Below are 22,336 nucleotides of genomic sequence, written 5' to 3'. Positions count from 1 at the left end.
CTCAGACGCCAGACGCTGCTTTTTGACATGAAACAGGTTTGGAAAGAGTGAGGCCAAAGGAACAGTGCTCTGAAGGTAAAACAGGACTTCACGGCTTCAGTAAAGTCACACTACATTATTAGTCAATGATAACCTGAGGAAATTGAAGCTGGCTGTTATTTAGAAGTTCCATTCATGCTGTAATGAGCAAAACAGCACGCTCCACTGGCAGGTTCTACCGGCTCAGATGAACGGACTGTTCCACCCAGCACTAAAAGGCCGTAGCACAGCGCTACCTCATCATTAGCGGTCGTTCAATGTTATTGATAATGTAATTATTAAGCAGACGAGCGAGTGAGGTGCATCCGAGTCCTGAAGAACAGCTCGTATTTACGCAGAAAGGCTGAGAGAGCATCATAAAGTGAACTGGAAGTCAAACTGGAGTTCATAAGGAGACCCGAGACACAGGCCATGACCTGGAGGCCCACTGTCCTGCAGCCAACACACCTGGTCCAACTAACCAGCTGATTTACAGCCTAGTACTGAGGTAAAGTGGGTGTGTTGAAGCAGGGAAGCGGGCCTCGAAACACTGCCCTATAAGGCCAATTCCAACGAGCGCCAGGCCTCAGAAGACTTACTGATAATAATAATAATAATAACAAAACTATAATAACTAATGTACATGTACAGTCATATGAAAACTTCTGTGCACCCTGACCCTGACCAAACAAAGGTACATCGCTCAGCCATAACATTAAAACCACCAGGCTAACAATGTGTAGGTCACACTATGCCACTAAATCAGACCTCTGAAGGGGTCCTGTGGTGTGCAGCACCAAGCTAATCAATGTTATTCACCTCACCTGTTTTAATGTTATGGCTGATCAGTGTAAAGCTGATGTTGGGGGGTATTTCACAATCGTCTACAGAGACACACGTCTGTACACTCTCATACACAATTACTGTTTATTGACTCAATTTAACAGACTAAATAAAAAGTACAGAGATGATGCACATCTGTTAAAAGCAGACACTGTTTAAAATGTGCAGAAATCGTCATATTTAAGGTTACTGTCGAGTTTTTGTTCACTTATTAACATTCTTCATATGTTCCCAACATGTATGATTTGATCCGGGGTGCTGAAACTTCTGCACGGTACTGTAGAGGTCATGTAGTGTTATGAACGCTGGCCTTCGGTGACGTGTTACAGACATTGTTTACCTTGTTATTAAACACAGTTCATCATATATTTCAAACGTTTTCCATTGAAATGTAAACATCTTCTGACCTTTGATGATGTCACCATGCAGCAGTGGGCAGGGCAAAATAATATTAACCAATAATATCCTGTCCCCCACCCACCACTCCAACCTATAAGCTACCTCAGAGAAATGACATCACAATACAGAACGTAGAGTTCTGACCCCGCCCCCCCATTCACACAGACTTTAGCATGCACTTTAGCACTTTAGCATTTTAGCATGCTAGATTAATTCAGTCCTCAATTTCTTAAGGCAACTGTTAACACCACCGACTGTAGAAAACATGGACGGTTTACGTTCTACAGAAATGAGGCCAGACTCGCTTACATTTTTGATGGCTCCGCCCCACCCTCCCAGGCTGAGCCTTAGTGTCTCAGACCGTCTTCACTGAGCTTCCAGTGCAGAAACAGAGCGTTTTTTTTCTCTGGATTCCCAGTCTGTCCGGTAAGTGGACGCTCCACCAGTAAAAGTGCAGCTCATGGCTGTTCCTATACAGCTCAGCTCCTCCATGTACTGAACAGAAGGACTGTCTGTCAATCACTTCTTTCCTAAGTGTAGCCCCGGGGTTAAAAAACGGATAGAAAGTGGTCTGAAATCAGCACATGGAGACTAACTGCTGGACTCTGGAGACTCTGGAGATGGAAAGTGGAGAAAATGAGATGGAAAATGGGCGGGGCTGTTATCTAATTGAAACATATGGGGATGGGCGGGGCTACTAGTCATACTGCAGCACTTTTGAGAGACACTGCGCTGTTCATGCTTTCTACAGTCATTGATGAACACCCTTACACAGACCATCATCAGCCAGCACTTTACAGTGTAATACAGTGTTTTCCTTATGGAAGAAACTCCAGAGGTGGAAAGGCACGGAGCTCTGAAAATGGAACGCAAAAAATACCCGTTAGCAGGCAGCTAATAAGCTAGTTTGCTGGTTTATCGCCTGAATTCACTGTTTAAAACCCCAAGCAGAACGATGTGCAGAGCTGAACCTGATGGACAAATAGAGAAAAGCACAGTCGTCATTTAGTAGCACTGGAGCTGGATTAATTTGTTGGTGCTCCTGAGACACACTATATGTCCAGAAGTTTGTAGATACCCGCTCCTCCAGAAATCAAGGGTAACAATAGGGAGTTTGTTTCCCTTTACTGCTGCAACAGCGTCTCATCTTCTGCAAAGGCCTAACACCAGATTTTGGAGCATTTCTGCGAAGATCTGATGGCATTCAGCCACGAGGTCAGGTACTGATAATGGCTGATAAACTACAGATCAAGCTGGAGCTTCAGCACACTAGAGAAGTAAATCAACAGTGCTACACAGGGTTCCTTGAGCAAAGCCACAGAAGAACCAGCGATTGGTTCTATAAAAGTTAGAAGACTGAAGGTTCTTCTCAGATTTCGAATGTTCTTAATTGAGTTGTACTGATTAATTGTACTGGGAGAGGTCTCGGATGTACAGGGAGAAGTTTTGGTTGGGGCTTTAAAGGTGATCAGACACTGTACATTCTCACAGACATCGCATGAGATCCACTCTGATGGAGCTGGTCAGTGTGTGTGTGTGTGTGTGTGTGTGGTCAGCAGGCACCTCAAGCTGCAAATGTAGCTTTACAGAGACTGTACTCCATCACCCATCACTTGAAGTACACAGTGCATTCCAAAAACCCCGAGCGGGACTCGAAGAGTGAACCAGCCCCATGACATCACTGGCCTTATGACATCATCGGATATTATGACACAAGGATAAAGAGATTTACACATGCTGCTCTGAAAACGATATGATCACTGATATTATGAGTAATACAGTACAGTAATAACATGATTACTCATAACCCCCGACTGCACTCACACAACACAGGGACAGCATTAATGAGACCAACATACACTATATGAACAAAAGTATTGGGACACTGCTCATTCCTTGTTTCTTCTGAAAGTAAGGGTATTAAAAAGAGTTGATCCTGCTTCTGTTGGAGTAACTGTCTCTACTGTCCAGAGAAGAAGACTTTCTACTAGATTTTGGAGGAACATTGCTGTGAGGATTTGATTTAATTGCATTCAGCAACAAGAGTGTTAGTGAGGTCAGGATGTTGGATGTTGGATGATGATCAACCACCCCACCTTATCATCCCCAACTCCCCAACTCATCCCAAAAGTACTATCATTCCAGAGAACACAGCTCTTCCACTGCTCCACAGCTCCTCAATGCTGGGGGGCTTTATACCCCTCTAGCCCACGCCTGGCATTATTAGGCAGCATGGAGCCAATAGGGTCATGATGTTGATCTGCTCCAGAGAGTCCTATTCTATTGGCAGTACTTCTTCTCTACAGGGACTAAACAAGCTGTATGTCTGTGTGCATTTGCACATCTGTGTCAGTGATGGGTGCAACTAAAAGTAGCATTCATTAAAAAGGGTGTCCACAAACATTTGGACATATAGTGTATGAGAATGCACAATCAAAAAACACATATAATTATGTAAAATATGCTTTTAAAAATGATACAGATGCAGGATATCTTTTAGAGTTTCAGTGTCAAACCCTTCGCTGGGCCTTCCCTCGCCTGACACTCCGCACAGTCGCTCATTATCATCATCTTCATCATCATCATCATCATTATTCTTTCAGTCGTGTTTCTGAACGTCTTCACTTCTGTCCTTCGTGTTTCGGTGCGGCTGGGTGAGGAGGATGGGAGCAGTGCGGGGTCAGTGTCCAGCATGTAGAGGAGCAGCGCAGTCTGAGGTGCACAGGTTCACTGCCAGAGCTTCCACTCCTCCCACAGCATCTCACCAGCAGGTCCGCGAACCTTCCAGCCAATCAGCTTCGCCGCACCGCCAACCAACAGCAGAGCTCAGTCATGCCGCTCTCGTCCAATCGGCACACTGAGCCGCCAGTCCAGCCTATTCTTCCCCGACTCCCCTCCACGGTCTCTGTCTCCATGGCAACCCGGCTGGAAGCCCCCGCTCGCTTTAATAGACAGTTCCAGTTTGTGTGTTTTTGTTTGTGTTTTTTCAGTATTTTTGTAATAACCCGTCGGCTCGCAGTTACATGTTTTGAGTGACGGGGGTGACGTAGTTGCGGGGGAACATTCCGGTCTGGCCGTGGCACGCCCCCTTCCACCAGTTGGGGTCCGAGTTGTCCAGGACCTGGACGAAATCGCCGCGTCTAAAGCCCAGCTCACCCTCCTCCTGTGGGTCGAAGTCGAACAGAGCCTGTACGTACGTGGAGTGCTGCAGAAAGACACACACACACACACACACACACACACACACACACACACACACACACACAATGTGAACATGACTATGTGTAGAACTGTGCATTTGATCAATACTTTTAGACTTATTGCAATATCACAATGCAATCATATCATACAACTCCCATATTAAATAATACTGATATTCACACAAACATGATAAATATATATATATAAATATATAGGTTAACTCTCAGGTTATCTATGTATATTCTAATACTAAAGTATTACTCATCTATCTATTGATCGTTAGACAGAGATATAAAAACAGACAGATATATGGATAGATATATGTTTATTTGCTCAGTAAAACTCTATTATTAGAATATACATAGATACATAGACAGAGTTAACCAATATATATTTAATATATATTGGTTAACTCTGTATATAATTATATATATATATATATATATATATATATATATATATATATAGTAGGTTCCTAGCCTTTAATGCAAGTGAGTTTACATTAAGGAACAAATGCAGTTCTAAAATATTAGGTTCCTACTAATATTCAACTCTTTAGGAATTATTACAAATCCCCTAAAACATGGGTCATCATTATTGTATAATTATCATTTGATTTTCCACTGTGGGCGGAGCCTGGCTCACCTGTGGCACCTGCTCAATGTCTCTCAGGAAGATGGGCTGGTTCCTGGAGACGGAGGTGGAGCGGTGGTAGTCCACCAGAGAGTTCAGAGAGTTAAACTTCACCACCCACAGGAAGTACTTCCCCGCGCCGTCCCGCAGGACTTTAAAGTGTTGCACGTCGCTCCCAAATCTAACAGCAGGAAAACATTCCGGGTTTAATATTCCGGCACAGCGAGCAGGTTCTTACAGCACACCGGAGCGAACTGTAGCTCTGAGTAAAGCTCTTTAACGAGCGCTGACCCAGTTTAACTGCACAGACGTGCACTGTAGAGTTTACACACACGATTCACTCTCATCACACACACACACACACACACACACACACACACACACACACACAGCTACAGCATCACAGAGTGTACTGAATAGAGTACAGTAGATTAGATCAGAATTAAAATAACAGACTACAGTAGAAAAGGGTAGAACAGAATAAAGTCATCAAAACAACCCAGAATAAAGTACAGAACATAAAACAGAATTAAATAGAGTTCAGAGAGACAGAACAGACTAGAAGTGGACAGAGTACAGTAAACAGTAAAATACAGAAAAACAAACTAAATTATAATTAAGTGAAATTATAGAAATAATAGAATTTAAGCAAAGTAGAACAGAATAGAATTAAATGAAGTATAATGGAGTAGAGTAGAGTAGAGTAGATTAGACATACTTGACAGACAGGGAGAAATCCCCCGGTGCGCTCTCACTCTCTCTGATGAGAAAAGCCCCATCATGCCTCTGTTTATTCAGCATCTCCTCCGCCTTCGCCCGCGGTATCTTCCCGTAAAACCACCTGTGTGTGTGTGTGTGTGTGTGTGTGTGTGGGGACAACAACAGGTTACTAGAATTATTACTACTGGTTTCTTTCAGTATATTCTCAGTAAAATTGTCATGTGATCTGTGGTGTGTCACAGTGGTGGTGTGTCACAGTGGCGGTGGATCACAGTGGTGGTGTGTCACAGTGGCGGTGTGTAACAGTGGTGGTGTGTAACAGTGATGGTGTGTAACAGTGGTGGTGGGTCACAGTGGTGGTGGGTCACAGTGGTGGTGTGTCACAGTGGCGGTGGATCACAGTGGTGGTGTGTCACAGTGGCGGTGTGTAACAGTGGTGGTGTGTAACAGTCATGGTGTGTAACAGTGGTGGTGGGTCACAGTGGTGGTGGGTCACAGTGGTGGTGGATCACAGTGGTGGTGTGTAACAGTGGTGGTGGATCACAGTGGTGGTGGATCACAGTGGTGGTGTGTAACAGTGGTGGTGTGTAACAGTGGTGGTGGATCACAGTGGTGGTGGATCACAGTGGTGGTGTGTAACAGTGGTGGTGTGTAACAGTGGTGGTGGATCACAGTGGTGGTGTGTCACAGTGGTGGTGTGTAACAGTGGTGGATCACAGTGGTGGTGTGTCACAGTGGTGGTGTGTAACAGTGGTGGATCACAGTGGTGGTGTGTAACAGTGATGGTGTGTAACAGTGGTGGTGGGTCACAGTGGTGGTGTGTCACAGTGGTGGTGTGTAACAGTGGTGGATCACAGTGGTGGTGTGTAACAGTGATGGTGTGTAACAGTGGTGGTGGGTCACAGTGGTGGTGGGTCACAGTGGTGGTGGATCACAGTGGTGGTGTGTAACAGTGGTGGTGGATCACAGTGGTGGTGTGTAACAGTGGTGGTGTGTAACAGTGGTGGTGTGTAACAGTGGTGGTGGATCACAGTGGCGGTGTGTCACAGTGGTGGTGTGTAACAGTGGTGGATCACAGTGGTGGTGTGTCACAGTGGTGGTGTGTAACAGTGGTGGATCACAGTGGCGGTGTATAACAGTGGTGGTGTGTAACAGTGGTGGTGTGTAACAGTGGTGGTGTGTAACAGTGGTGGTGGATCACAGTGATGGTGTGTAACAGTGGTGGTGGGTCACAGTGGTGGTGTGTCACAGTGGTGGTGTGTCACAGTGGTGGTGGATCACAGTGGTGTTGTGTAACAGTGGTGGTGTGTAACAGTGGTGGTGTGTAACAGTGGTGGTGTGTAACAGTGGTGGTGGATCACAGTGGTGGTGTGTAACAGTGGTGGTGTGTAACAGTGGTAGTGGGTCACAGTGATGGTGGGTCACAGTGGTGGATCACAGTGGTGGTGGATCACAGTGGTGGTGTATAACAGTGGTAGTGTATAACAGTGGTAGTGGGTCACAGTGGTGGTGGGTCACAGTGGTGGTGTGTAACAGTGGTGGATCACAGTGGCGGTGGATCACAGTGATGGTGGGTCACAGTGGTGGTGGGTCACAGTGGTGGTGGGTCACAGTGGTGGTGGGTCACAGTGGTGGTGTATAACAGTGGTGGTGTGTAACAGTGGTAGTGGGTCACAGTGGTGGTGTATAACAGTGGTGGTGTATAACAGTGGTGGTGGGTCACAGTGGTGGTGGGTCACAGTGGTGGTGGATCCGCACTCTTGCTGGAGTGACGGACTAAAGCTCGTACTCACGGATGCGGCTTCATCTCTATGTAGTTTTTGGGGATGAACCCTTCTTTCCCGTTCAGCTCGGCTTTGTACCAGTTCTGGTCACATTCTTCATTTAACACCTGCAGGACAACGGCGGACAGATCAGAACCAGAGTCAGGGCAGTAAAATCCACTCAGAGCAGCACGACGAGGGCTTGGAACACAGTGACAATCAGGACAGTAATTAAAGCAGTATCATGTGAGAACTGGTACTTTCCCCATGGACAGGTTGAGAATGTATTGAACTGCAGTAAAGGCAAATCACTGTTTTAGCGCCCCCTCATGGACAGCTGTACACCCGCATTTCTGATGGTTTAAGGGGGAGCTGATGCTGGATGATGGTTTAAGGTGGAGCTGATGCTGGATGATGGTTTAAGGGGGAGCTGATGCTGGATGATGGTTTAAGGGGGAGCTGATGCTGGATGATGGTTTAAGGGGGAGCTGATGCTGGATGATGGTTTAAGGGGGAGCTGATGCAGGATGATGGTTTAAGGGGGAGCTGATGCAGGATGATGGTTTAAGGTGGAGCTGATGCAGGATGATGGTTTAAGGGGGAGCTGATGCAGGATGATGGTTTAAGGTGGAGCTGATGCAGGATGATGGTTTAAGGGGGAGCTGATGCTGGATGATGGTTTAAGGTGGAGCTGATGCTGGATGATGGTTTAAGGGGGAGCTGATGCTGGATGATGGTTTAAGGGGGAGCTGATGCAGGATGATGCTCTATATAGAGAAAATCTTTGTGTTCAGAAGGCACTGATTTAAAGATACAGGTCAAAGCCAGGTTCTGCAAAGTGAAGTGGAGCAGTGTTGCATGTAAGCCAAGTCCATCTGTGTTGCATAGCAACTCCACTTCCCAATAATAAAGTCAAATAATGCTTTGTTTTAAGGAATTCAATACAATATCTTCTCTCATGTCTGTTTATTTACAGCACTCTCCGTTAGCCGCCCATGGGTAAGCCCCTCCCTCTCGCCGCCCCACGTGTTTAGAGGCAGCAGTGTTGGCCGCGGTGCTGAAACCGAAGGATCCGTTCTATAAATAACACACAGGAAATATCCCTCATTTCAGCTTTAACCCACACACAACATCCTGTATACATAAGCCTGCCTTCAGCCCGGCCAGAAACACGCTGGAAAACCTGCCCAAACCAAACTAATGACCGGCTGAGGGGCAGCAGAGACCTGGACCTGCAGAGCTGGGAGCTTTTTCTCCAAACGAATGAGGTTCAGACACGAGGCTGCGCAATACAAGACCACACGTTATCATCACTGTGATCACTTCCATCACAATACTGTATTCTGAGTGGACGGTGAGTGTGGTCAGCACTTCCACACCACTGCACGTCAGCACAGATCATACAAAAGACCATAAAAGAGAGAGCCTATATACAGCAATAGCCACTGTACACTACATGTCCAAATATTTGTAGACATCCATTTTAACGAATACATTCAGCTACTTTAAGTTGCACCCATTGCTGACACAGATGTGCAAATGCACACACAGCTTGTCTGGTCCCTGTAGAGAAGAAGTACTGCCAATAGAAGAGGACTCTCTGGAGCAGATCAACATCATGACCCTATTGGCTCCATGCTGCCTAATGCCAGGCGTGGACTAGAGGGGTATAAAGCCCCCCAGCTCTTGTTGCTGAATGCAATCAAATCAAATCCTCACAGCAATGTTCCTCCAAAATCTATCAGAAAGTCTTCTTCTCTGAACAGTAGAGACGGTTCCTCCAACAAAAGCAGAAGAAACTCTTGAATGTCCTTGATTACAGAAAAAACAAGTGAGCAAGTGTCCCAATACTTTTGTCCAGGTAGTCTATCATTTTGCACACTGATTTTTAGACTTATTAAGAGCTCCTGAGCTCAAAGTGGCTGGAAATGTACAACACCATGCCCACAAAGGTGCCATCTGTAGCTCTAAGTGCTGCCAGCCAGCAGGAAACTCACTCACACCACATTTAAAGGAGCAGTTCAGCAAAATTTGAAATCCAGGCCGTGTTCACTGTGTGTAGTTTGATTCTTTAGGTTAAAGTGAAGTTCCACGTAGCTAATGTAGCTAACAAGCAGTGGAAGACTGTACCCCACCAATTAGCATGGTGCTAACTGGAGGCCTAAATCATCACACGCCGTCCTCAAAGCTCTGCCAGGCGCGGGTATGTGCTGGGAGACCGGGTACAGAACATTTTCACCAAACTGTGGCTTTAAGAGTGAAACTCTAACAGTGTGAGAGTGAGCGCGCTGAGCTGAGTGGGCAGATTAGTTCTGGAAGGTTCTCACTGCTCCTCTGTTCCTCAGCGGGTAATCCAAACACACATTAATCAGCTCTCACTCGCCTCCCAGACCCAAACCTGGCTGTATTATAAACAGACCTGAAGCAGCCCGGAGGGGACACACAGGGCCTGACCCACACTGACCTTAAGGGGCTGCAAAAAACAATAATTTATGTATATATATATCATACACACACAGTACCAGGCAAAAGTGGAGTGCTTTTCAAATAGTCTTGAAGGAGTTTCCAGAGGTCCTGAGCACTTGGCTGCTTTTCCCGCACTCTGCTGACCAACTCGTCCCAAACCATCTCAACTGGGTTTAGGATGGGTGATTGTGGAGCCCATGTCATCTGCTACAGCACTCCCATCACTCTCCTTCTAGGTCAAATAGCCCCTACACAACTGCAAATGTGTTCCTTAATACTTTTATTATTCATCTAGAATGTAGAAATGAATAAAAATACAAATTCAAACTGGTCCAAAATGGTTAAATATACAACCCTGACAAACAAAGGAAAAGTTCACTACAGAACTAACTTTGTGTATGTGCACCACAAGGAGAAAAGTATTGGGACACCTTCAGAAGCTTTTACAGAAGCCACCCCAGTCTAACCTCATAGGCATTATTAATCTGGAGCTGGTCTCCCTTTAACAGCAGCTCTACCAGCAGCAGCAGCAGGTCTGGAGCTCTGCTGCAGTTACTGAGTCAGTTGGAGGCTTTTCTGCACTCTGCTCTGAGCTCAGCACTCGGCCCTGACCCCGCTCTGTAACTTTACGTGGTCTGACAGACACTCGGTGGCTGAGCTGCTCTCTGTGAGCTGTTCCTCCTAAACTCTTCCACTGTTCAATAATAACACCACTCACAGCTGATGGAGGAAGATCTAGGAGGGAGGAAATTTCACCAGCTGACTTGTTGTTGTTGGTGCAGCGGTGTCTCCTATTACATACAGAACCACGCTGGAGTTCAGTGAGCTCTTCAGAACCTGAATTCAGTGATTAGAAGGGGTGTCCCTTTACATTTGTCTATATGGTGCGCATCCACTGAGTGCAGGAATGTCCTGGAATATCAGGAATGTATAGGTCGGTTACAGGAAATGTAAAATGTGAAAAAACGTGTGTGTATGTGTGTGGAATACATACACTGTTTACTGAAGGAAAGCTACAGTGTCCAACAGGAAATTAGCCATATGTTGTCCCAAATTAGCATAAGCACATTTTCCCCTGTATCTGTCACAGTGTGTGTGTGTGTGTGTGTGTGTGTGTGTGGGAGGAGTGTAAAATCTGTCCCAATTTCATCTGTTCCAGAAAAAAATATCTCTGAAGCTACAGCAGCTACTCAACCCCCACCAGAGAGAGAGAGAGAGAGAGAGAGAGAGAGAGAGAGAGAGAGAGCGTATAACCTCCTCGAAATATATAGGTCATTAGAACAAAGAGTGAGAGAGAGAGAGAGAGAGACAGAGAGAGAGCAAAAGAGAAAGTGAGAGAGACACTGAGACCAAGAGAAAGAGAATGTCAGTCTCTCTCTCTCTAAAACCACCTCAAAATATATAGGTCATTAGAACAAAAAGTGAGGGAGAGAGAGAGAGAAATGGGAAATCGAGAATCAGGGATAGAGAAAAGTGACAGAGAAAGAGAGGGAGGGAGAGAGAGAGAGGGAGGGAGAGAGAGAGAGGGAGAGAGAGAGAGAGGGAGGAAGAGACAGAGAGAGAGAGAGAAAGAAAGAGAGAGAGAGAGAGAGAGAGAGAGAGAGAGAGAGAGAAAGAAAGAGAGAGAGAGAGGGAGGGAGAGACAGAGAGAGAGGGAGGGAGATAGAGAGGGAGGGAGAGAGAGGGAGGGAGAGAGAGGGAGAGAGAGAGAGGGAGAGAGAGAGAGAGAGGGAGGGAGGGAGAGGGAGGGACTAACAGTGTTGGTGGTGATCGGATCAGAGCTGTCTGTTAGCTGATGTATCAGAGCTGAGTCCCGGCACTTTCCTCGGAGCGCGTCAGCCCCCCTCAGCCAGTGTCACCATGTGATAGGGGGAGAGTGTTAAGTAGTGGGGTGGGGTATTAGATATATAATATACTCAATATTTTTCACTATATTTTGACGTGCTGTTTAAATAATGTCCACCACACCCCATCAACATGGTCCTCCTAACTGTCCCAACATACTACACCCCTCTAAACCTGACCCTCCTATACCTCCTATCTGCCCCAACTCACCTCTCCAATCCTCTGCCTCTGATCATGCTGCTTAAACACTGTCCCAGACTGACTGCTCTTTAAGCACAGACCATTACTGACGTCCAGAAGAAGGTTATTTACCCCCGATCTGATCAGACTGTCTTAATGCAGACTGTTCACTAATGCTTCAGTTCACCTGAAATAAGGCGGCAGGGCTGTTCTGCTGTTGTAATGCACACACTGTAACTGCAGCACTTTTTAAGGTGGAATGGAGAGTTAGCATCATCAGTTATCTCTGCTCTTATCAGTTCAGATGAAGCTCAGTTTGGTTTTCCTCACTGAAACAATGCCACAGATGAACCGTTTAGGATCAAGTCTACTAAAGGCTCTGCTACGACAAACCTTGAAACTGGAAGTGAAACCTTAAAAGCTGATACCATTAAAAATGCCTGGCTCTGCCTCTTACGCCAAGTCTGGACTGGACCGGATCGGGACATCTCTACTGACGATGTGTGCAATACGCTGACTTTATCACAGTGACATCATTCATCATGATAACATCCTCAGAGTGACCACCCCTAATCCAGATCCCATCCATTCAAAGCTGCTCATGCCAATAAAGCTTACTAAGCTTCTGAGTAGCAGTAGAGCCTTCAGCTGAGCGTTACTGAGTGAGTTCTGAGCTCCTGTTAGATGGCAGTGATGACATACAGCCTGACTGCATGTTCAGGTGCCCTCTGGGAAAACTGGAGATGTCTCCATGTCTATGCTGAACATCGTTTCCATCCCTCTGGGGCAAAGTGAGTAACTCCTCTTTTACATGATGACACAGTAATGACGACGAAGCACCATGAGATCATGATTCCACTTCTGCTTTCAACACTGTCATCCACCCTGCCCCAACCTGCCCCTATCCCCACCCTCCAACCTGCTGCATCTGCCCCTACACCTTCATGTTAGACACTGACGACTGACTGATTGTGAGCATGAGGGCATTTTATGGTGACCTGTACAACCCACTCCCATCTGCCCCAATCCACCACACCCCATCAACATGGTCCTGCTCCTCCGATCTGTCCCAGTATACTACACCCCTCCTACCCAATCCTGTGCCTCTGATCTGTCCCGATCTACCTCTACACCTACAATCGGTATCTGCCCCATCCTACCCTGTCTGCTCCAACCTGAATATATCCTTCCAACCTGACCCAGTATACTCTTCAGCACCCTTCCAATTTACCCAACCCTTCATCACCCCCACTCTACCCCCAACCTTCAGTATGTACCCCCCAAATCTGTACTAGCCTGCTCCCGCCCCCCCCTGCACAGAAAAACAACCGCCCGACACACTAGCCACAAGCTACCAAACTAGCCACGACAGAATGCTGCAATGTCTATACTGTTATAATACAGTACAATACTCTGTATTGCTACAACCCTTCTGTTAGCAGCTAAGTGGCTAGCTGGCTGATCCAGGATCAGGCTCACTGACAGCAGGCAGAGGCTGACCGGCCGAAGGCGGGGCACTGTGTGACTAAAATGGACTGTTCAGGAAACTGCAGGAGTGACTTTACATCCTCACTGAGCTCTTCCTTCTGTGTCACTCTTGGGAGGAGGGGCAGAAGGGGCGGGGGTGGGGGGGGGTGACCACTTCTTCTGACTCATCAGCAGAAACACACCCAGCGCTCCTCTGCTCTCCACTGGAACACTTTACAAGCCTGAACACAGCGTTAGGACATTTTCTTGAAACCTAAGTTCTCAAACGTTCCTATAGAAAGAGTCTCATTAGCCCAAAACACACAGCGCACGCATACTAGCCTCAGCTTCAGCCTCAGCTTCAGCCTCAGCCTCAGTCTCAGTCTCAGCTTCAGCCTCAGCTTCAGCCTGTCTCCGCTTCAGCCTCAGCCTCAGCTTCAGCCTCAGCCTCAGTTTCAGCCTCAGTCTCAGCTTCAGCCTCAGCTTCAGTCTCAGCTTCAGCCTCAGTCTCAGCTTCAGCTTCAGCCTCAGCCTCAGCCTCAGTCTCAGCTTCAGTCTCAGCTTCAGTCTCAGCCTCAGCTTCAGTCTCAGCCTCAGTCTCAGCTTCAGCCTCAGTCTCAGCTTCAGCCTCAGCTTCAATATCAGCCTCAACCTCAGCCTCAACCTCAGCCTCAACATCAGCTTCAGTCTCAGCTTCAACCTCAGCCTCAGCCTCAACATCAGCTTCAGTCTCAGCTTCAACCTCAGCCTCAGCCTCAACATCAGCTTCAGTCTCAGCCTCAGCATCAGCTTCAGTCTCAGCCTCAGCTTCAACCTCAGCCTCAACCTCAGCCTCAACCTCAGCCTCAGCTTCAGCTTCAGCCTCAGCTTCAGTCTCATGGTTTTATTTATTACAGCAACTAAAAGGTGAAAACAGGGCTGTACTGATTAAAAATCAAAAGAATTTCTGATGTTTCAACATTTTTCTAACGTAAGTCATAGTAATGAAGAGCCGGCTCATCCTGGGTTTGGTCCGTTTAGACGTCTTTGGTTCGTGTTGTGCTCATTTGGAAGTCAACGGAGGTCCACCAGGCTTCAAATGGCACAGTTCTCACCGGGGTCTGCTTTAATCAAACCGAACCCGAACACACCCTGAGAGACGACTTCAGAGCCCCTCTGAAGGTACAGTGTGTCAGATACCAGAGGAACATCCAGCAGAACCACGACACACAGCAGACAATCCAAAATTACACCCAAGGTACCCCTCTCTGAGTGTGTGTGTGTGAGAGAGTGTGTGTGTGTGTGTGTGGCTTCACAAGTTAAAAGCACAAGAAGTGTTTGAAGGTGAAATGCTCCCCATTACAGCCGCGGTTCCGCTGTGGGCGGCTGCTGATGTGATGGCCTTTGATGTAGGAACCTCCAATTCCCATAAGGCTTTGGGAAAGTGGGGCACACAACACACCACAATATCCCAAATATAGCCCTCTCCGCTCCCCTGAGGTGGGAGGCACAGCCTGGCAGACTCGAGAGACTCGTAGAGGAGCGACTCCTTCAAAGCAGCACCCAGAGGAGGAGCATCCTCGCCAGGCCTCCAGAGAGCCGGCGTGATGCAGTGAGCAGAGCTATAATTAGCAAAGACCTGATTTACAACCGAAGGCATTTCCCAGGGAAACACTCTGCTCAGCATCTGCAGTGTGAGTTAGTAAGCAGCTGTGGTGTGCAGAAGAAGTAAAGGCAGCCCTGACCGCTGCATTCTGATGTCCACGTCCAACAGCATTAAAGGCCTCTATTAAAATCTACATGTTCCCTCTTATACATGGAGGTGGCTGACGACCTGCCGAATGATAACGCTCCCACTGGTCACCATGGCAACATACATTATATTTCCAAATGTTGCCAAAAGTCACCCACTGCTGGTCTACCCCCTGTAGAGGAGTACTGTGAAGATCTAGTAGAAAGTCTTCTGCTCTGGACAGTGGAGACAGTTACTCCTACAGAAGCAGGAGAACTACTGTGTGCAGTGTGAACATGCACCACCAGAACTTCTCTGGAGGCAGATTTACACCAGTACTCAACCAGTAGTCAACCAGTTCCATAAATGGGAAAAGGCTTCATGAGCCCAAATGCATTCGTACTGACCTAAGAAAATCATTTGTTTAAAAAAGCAAACACAAGCAGCTAAATATCAATAAGAACCAAACAGAACCAAACCAAACTGAACCAAAACAATACTGAACCAAAACAATACTGAACCAAACCAAACTGAACCAAACCAAATTGAACCAAACCAATACTGAACCAAATCAAACTGAACCAAACCAATACTGAACCAAATCAAACTGAACCAAACCAATACTGAACCAAATCAAACTGAACCAAACCAATACTGAACCAAACCAAACTGAACCAAACCAATACTGAACCAAACCAAACTGAACCAAACAGAACCAAACCAAAACAGACCAAACTGTCAATGGTAATAAGTGGGGCAGGGCTTAGGACAGTGAACACCTGGAGACGCTGCGGTAGGAGGAGGGTGGAGATGAGGAAGAGTCAGTAAGCAGACAGGTGGAGGTAAATGTAAACAGACAGGGCAGACACAGGGGCAAGGTGTGCCGTCTCCACAGCAACAGTTCTTTTTTTCTCTCTCTCTCTCACACACACACACACAGACACACACACACACACACACACACACAGACACACACACACACACACACTCACAAAGTAACTATTTCAGACACCAGATGTTCTTATGGCTCTGATATGTAGGAACACTGACTGGTACTCTGGGTTCTCCAGTCCTCACTACTGACTGTAATCAGGCTCAGAGCATATCTGTGTGTGTGTGTGTGTGTGTGTGTGTGTGTGTGTGTGTGTGTGTGTGTGTGTGGGAACCTGAGAGCTGTGTCCGTGCACTGCTTGACCCTGTGGACTATGTGTCAAGAAGCTGTGCAGACACACCAGGCTTGCTTGTTAGCATTCTGTTCTGTTAAACACACACACACACACACACACACACACACACACACACACACACACACACACACACACAGTGGATTAGGAACTGCTGGCCTTCTTCTGTCATCTTCACCACAGAGCTGAGAGAAGGGTAAACATTAGCCCACTCTCCCAGCTACCCCCAACTTCCTGCCCCCGCCCCCCTTGTCTGTCTATCTCTCTATCTCACTCGCTCGCCCCGCCGGCCGGCCTCTCCACCTCGGGAGTGAAAGTGAAGAACTGCGCAACTCAGACAGAATTCCACACAGCACTGCACCGCTACACACCCTCACACCCCCACTCCGCCATAACACACACTCAACCTCTGACGCAGGTCAGAGCAAGGCGTGTCTGCGAGTGGACACAGTGTCTGGGAGGGTCTCTGAGCTAGCGGAGCGTCTTCTGACCCGACTATGTGTGGGGGGTGATGACATCATAAGATGTTTTAGAGATAGCTAAAGCTACACTATCCTGACTAAAGTGGGACACCAACGCATTCATTGTTTCTTCAGAACTCGAGAACATTAAAAGTCCAGGACAGGCTTTCTGCTAGATTTTGGAGGAGAATTGCTGTGAGGATTTGACAGCATTCAGTGACTAAGTTAGTGAGGTCAGGATGTTCGCTCCCCAACTCATCCCGAAGTTACTGGATAGAGCTCCACTGTCATTCCAGAGAACACAGTTCCTCCACTGCTCCACAGCTCAGTACGTCTCTACAGGGACTAGACAAGCTGTGTGTGTGCATTTGCACATCTGTTTTAGCAACTGATAACTTAAAGTAGCTAAATACATTCATTAGACTGAGTGTCCATAAATATTTAGACACTACGTATATACACATGGATTTGGGAGGATAACCTTTGAAATGGTTGGTGGTTGGCTGACGGAGAATGTGTGGCTGTCGTGTGGGTACCTGTGGGATTCTGGGATATGGAGCCTGGTGAAGTGAATGTGTTGGTGGGAGGAGCAGAAAGCGTGACGCCACACCTCATACGCTGTGTTATACAGTTGGTGGATTTCCGTGACCACTAGGGGGCGGGCGAGGTTTATAAATAATTATAATTTATGTTTTTTGTAGCTTAGAAAAAAAACAATGCCCAAAGTTCCAGTTCCTGTGTGGAACCCAGCTGTGTTTGTTGTTGGTACTGGTTCAACAGACTGCTGATGTTAATAACATGCTACTGGCCTGTAATTAAAACCAGTTACCAGCCGAGCTCTATAATCTGAGCCAATCAGCTGTCTAGCTTTTAGAACCTGCATGACTGCCTGGAGGAGCGTGTGAAATCTGGACCCGAACGACACAGAACGACACAGAACAACACAAATACTCGGCTATTAAACTTCCTCAGTCTGTACCATGACCAGTGGTCCAGTTGCAGTCCAAGCCCTGCTCCAGACACTGCTGGAGTGTTTTCTAGAGTTCCAGAACTTCTCAGATGTCCTGGAAGGAGCAAGAGGTTCAAACGTGTTTGCTGAAGGACGGGCGGCTCGAGGCTGCGTGCTGGATTCGATTATTCTGAGAATGAAAAGCTGAACTGCAGCGGGGCTAAAATTAGCTGCTGAAAGGGAAGGATCAGAAACCGGAGCTCAGCACCAGCAGAAACCAGTAATAACAGCAATAGCAGTAATAACGGCTCTCCATCTCCTCATACTCATTACAAATCCCCCACACGACAGACAGGCCTCTTCCCCACATTCTCACAGGAGCACAGTTTATTCCTGCTGTTTGGACACAACAAGTGGCACTGTGAAGACCTCACTAACGCTGAATACAATCAAATCCTCACAGCAGTAATCTTCCAACATCTAGTGGACAGTAGAGACAGGTACTCCAACACAAGCAGTATCAGCTCTTTTTAATCTCCTTGATTTGAGAAGAAACAGTGAATGAGCAGGTGTCCCAATACTTTTGTCCATATAGTGAATGAGCGAGGACACCAACTACAGAGTGACACACAACATCAAAGGTGGGTTCCGTAGCTGAGGGTGCTGACAGATACTCCAGCTCGTCACTGTCTCACTGCATGGGCCTCGTTTTTCCTCCCTGTGGAACCAAACCCAGACGATCCTCACGCTTTGATTTTGGCGCCGGGACTCAAAGGACAGCAGCGGAGGAGGGCAGCTCTGGAGTGCTCCTGAAAGTCAAAGTGTTTGCTGGTGTTTGCTGGTGTTGGCTGGCACGGGCCGAGCACTCAGCGTTCTTATGGAGATTAATGATTAGAAGGGGTCTGGAACATGGAGAAAGACCGAATGCTTTGAAGCTCAGCGGTTTGGGGGAAAGAGAGAGAGTGAGAGAGGGGGGGGAGGGGGAGAGAGCGAGAGGCCTGGGGGGCTTGAATAGCAGCATGGCTCTCTGCGGTCTAAATTCAATTAGGAGTGGAAGAAGATGGCAGGCGTTTCTGAAGCCCCTCACTGCAGCCTAGAGAGTCCCAGCCAAACGGGGCAGGGTGGACTCGGTTCAGGAGCGTCACAGCGACCACATAACTGCAGGGCTGCTTGTGCAACAATCTTCTGGATCAGAGCCGAGAGCATCACAGGCCTCAGAGATTTGCCGGCAAACCGGAGCCTCGTCGCCATGCTTATGACAGGGGTCCAAAAATGTGTGCAGATACTGTTAATGCCTGCAGAATCTGGGTTAGGGAGTTAGGGATGTCCCGGTACAATCCTGAGGATCGGCATCAGGCGTACTTTAATGGATTATTCAGACACAGTTTCAGTTTCAGAAAAGAGGCTTAAATACAGTTTAAATGAGTATTTAAATTTGATCAAATATTTAGTTGATATTTTAAATGAAAGTAAATGTAAAAATATGATAAATAAACACGCCCCTTCATGTACAGCATTTTAGGGCACCTGGATGCTGAAACTGAGACAGACAGGTATTTAGACCTCACCATGCAATTAGGGCAAGAGAGGAAGACCCATTCAAAATGTGACAGTAATTAATATCACTATCCATTATAATGTATGAATAAAGCTGAGGACAGGGTTAGTGCTGTGTGAATTGGGAAACCAGCGTAATCAGCCCTTGGTGTGGGAGACGGAGAGAGAGTGCAGGGTACACACACTGCCAGCCCGCCGTCACACACACAGCTGTGCCATAGTAACAGATGCTCCCAGTTTAGGGCAGATTCAGCAGTCGGAGCTTCGGTAGATGGATGTTATTAAAACACGCATCTTATTGAGAAGAGACTGTGAAAGCAAATACACACTGGCAGTCTGTGTATGTACACTATAAGGGACAAAAGTATTGGGACACCTGCTCATTCACTGCTACTTCTGAAATTAAGGGTATTAAAAGAGCTGATCCTGCTTTTGTTGGAGTAACTGTCTCTACTGTCCAGAGAAGAAGACTTTCTACTAGATTTTGGAGGATGGAGCATTGCTGTGAGGATTTGATTGACTGATGCATTCAGCAACAAGCGCATTAGTAAGGTCAGGATGTTGGATGATGCTAACCACTCCACCTCATCATCCTCAACAACACTTATGCCAAACGTACTGGACGAAAAATAAGTTATTACAGAGTAATAAGTCATAAGATGCACAAAATCATCCATTTATTTCATTTTTCTAATCTACACTTCTGACGTCTGTGTGGGTTTACGTGTCTGAAACAATCATAACTCATATTTACATTTTATTATCCCAGTCATGGTGGATAAGCTGGAATATATGTTGTAATTAATAAAAATAAAAACACCACAGCATCTTCAATACCTTTTAGGATAAAGTAGTGGCCAACCAAACCATCCTCCAGGTGGGCACGATCACCACTGTGATCCTTAAGAAGCAGCCCAGCCTGAAACACCCCTTATAACCTCAACATGAATACAGCAGGGCGACCCAGCTGCAGACTCAGCTAACAGCTAACAGATGCCCACGCTGGAGTGCTGGAGGGAGAGGGAGGACAGGTATGCTCTCTGGGACACCCGGACACTGACGGATGGCTGTGGCATCACCAGGGACAACTTACTAGCTAACACTTAGACAGCTGCGCCACTCAAGCAGGTCATAACATCAGCGTAAACACATTCTACCAACCTTGAGTGTCTCTCCACGCCTGAAACTCAGCTCGTCGTCTGCAGTGGCGTTGAAGTCGTACTTGGCGATGGCCTCCATAGCAGCGGCCGTGCAGCTTCCCACGATGCTCTCTCTGCACAACTGGACAATTAGAAGGGTCAAATTAGCTTTGTGCAAACAGACCACACATCAGAGCATCCTCAGGGGGACCTCCAATCTGGGACATCATGGGCTGCAGGATAACAGGAGGGTTAAAGGGCCCATACACTGCATGGTTTCGACACATTTATATTGGCTTACAATACTGATGCATGCAAATCAGCTCTGTTCTGATTGGTCTACTCGTATTATTATATACAAAAAAACTGAAATAAAAAAAGTGTGGTATTGGTAATGATATCGTGATACGGGTCATTTAGTAGAGTGAAGGACTAAAAGTAATGTGAGTTGGAGGTTTTAACCTGTTATGTTGGTATAAACACATCTGAAGCTGGTTTTAATGGGTATGTGTTCTTTTAATGGGGGTGTCTGAGTAAAATCTGTGTTTTTGAGTGTTTGAGGGTTGAAGAGATGATATTAAGTTGTGTTACAGTCATTACAGGCAGCTGGAGCTGACTTGTATTTGGAATTGTCCGTTCCACCTTAAATGGTGCAGCAGTTCCATTCTGGCGCCTGAGGCGCCAGAATGGAACTGCTGCACCATTTAAGGTGGAACGGACAATTCCAACAAGAAGCTGAAAACAGGCACTTTTAAGGCTGGAAACAGTCTGACAATCAAGCTATGAATCATTATACGCAATGCGCAATGTCTCCAACCCCTCCAGACACTATAAAACACTGCTTTCTAACACTACAGCCCCCAAACTGCGAAATCAATGGCACTAATCATCCAATAACGATGGTGTCCATCTCCCCTCCAGCCAGGACAGCTACATGCAGCACTCACCCAGTGTTTATCCCACTCTTTGTCCCCTCGATGCGCCCAAAGCTCTCCGCTCCGTCAGCTTTACCAGCAGAAATCTTCTGAAAGGGATCCGTGTCTCCTTTTGTTGACTTTCTCTGCTTCGAAAGAGGGACAGACACGGAGAGAGTCGCCCTATTTCCGTTTCCGTCTCCGTGGACGGCTGGGGAGAGGCGGAGAGCAGCGCGGAGGAGCCCGAGGAGCGCAGAGAGAGCGGCGCGCGCTACAGCTCCTCCGAGCACAAGCCGGGACCGAAGGCTCCGCCCCCAACCCCACCCCCTTCACGTTAAGATTCGGGCCAATAGGACGCTTAGCACGCGGATAGAATTCTGGAGGTCCTATAGAGTGATAGGGGTGTGTAGAATTGTGGTCATCAGGGTGTCCAATGGGATAGTTAAAGTCCAATAGAGTTGTTAGACTGTCCAATAGAATGTTAAGAATGCAGTGGAATGGTTGGGCTGTCCAATGGGATGCTCAGAATCCAATAGAATGATTGGGCTAGTCAATAAGATGTTCAGAATCCTGTAGAATTGTTAGGTTGTCCAATAGAATGACTGGGCTGTCCAGCGGGATGATTAAAATCCAATAGAATGATTGTGCTGGTCAAAAGGATAGTTGGGCTATCCAATAAGATGTGTAGCATCCTTTAGAATTGTCCAATAGAATGTCCAATAGAATGCTCAGAATCCAATAGAATGGCTGGGATGCCCAACAGAATTTTTCAAATCCAATAGAATTGATTGGGCTAGTCAATAGGATATTCAGAATCCCCAAAAATGTTTGGCTGTCCAATAGAATGTGTAGAGTCCAAATGAAAAAATGGACTGTCCAATAGAAT

General features: G+C 46.8%; 1 protein-coding gene across 1 annotated transcript; it reads right to left on the bottom strand.

Annotated features, from left to right (window-relative positions):
* Positions 1–931: 931 nt before the first annotated feature.
* Positions 932–21,728, bottom strand: grb2a (growth factor receptor-bound protein 2a). Its single transcript, XM_072683285.1, has 6 exons — positions 21,484–21,728; positions 20,559–20,678; positions 7,608–7,705; positions 5,813–5,935; positions 5,107–5,275; positions 932–4,465 (listed from the first exon to the last, which is right to left on the bottom strand). Exons 2-6 carry the CDS (start codon positions 20,634–20,636, stop codon positions 4,280–4,282), a joined length of 654 nt encoding a protein of 217 aa, XP_072539386.1. The 5' UTR covers positions 20,637–20,678; positions 21,484–21,728; the 3' UTR covers positions 932–4,279.
* Positions 21,729–22,336: the final 608 nt, after the last annotated feature.

This window comes from Salminus brasiliensis, chromosome 7 (assembly GCF_030463535.1).
Source record: "Salminus brasiliensis chromosome 7, fSalBra1.hap2, whole genome shotgun sequence".
NCBI classification, from domain to species: domain Eukaryota; kingdom Metazoa; phylum Chordata; class Actinopteri; order Characiformes; family Bryconidae; genus Salminus; species Salminus brasiliensis.
The sequence above is the reverse complement of the archived record's forward strand: the minus strand, read 5'-3'. Positions and strand labels throughout refer to the sequence as shown.

Coding starts and splice junctions, on each gene's coding strand:
- grb2a (XM_072683285.1), bottom strand. CDS start 20,636: ATGGAGGCCATCGCCAAGTACGACTTCAACGCCACTGCAGACGACGAG. Junction 7,706..20,558: donor GGCGTGGAGAGACACTCAAG/GTTGGTAGAATG, acceptor GTTGTCCTGCAG/GTGTTAAATGAAGAATGTGA. Junction 4,466..5,106: donor ACATTGAGCAGGTGCCACAG/GTGAGCCAGGCT, acceptor GTCTTTCTGCAG/CACTCCACGTACGTACAGGC.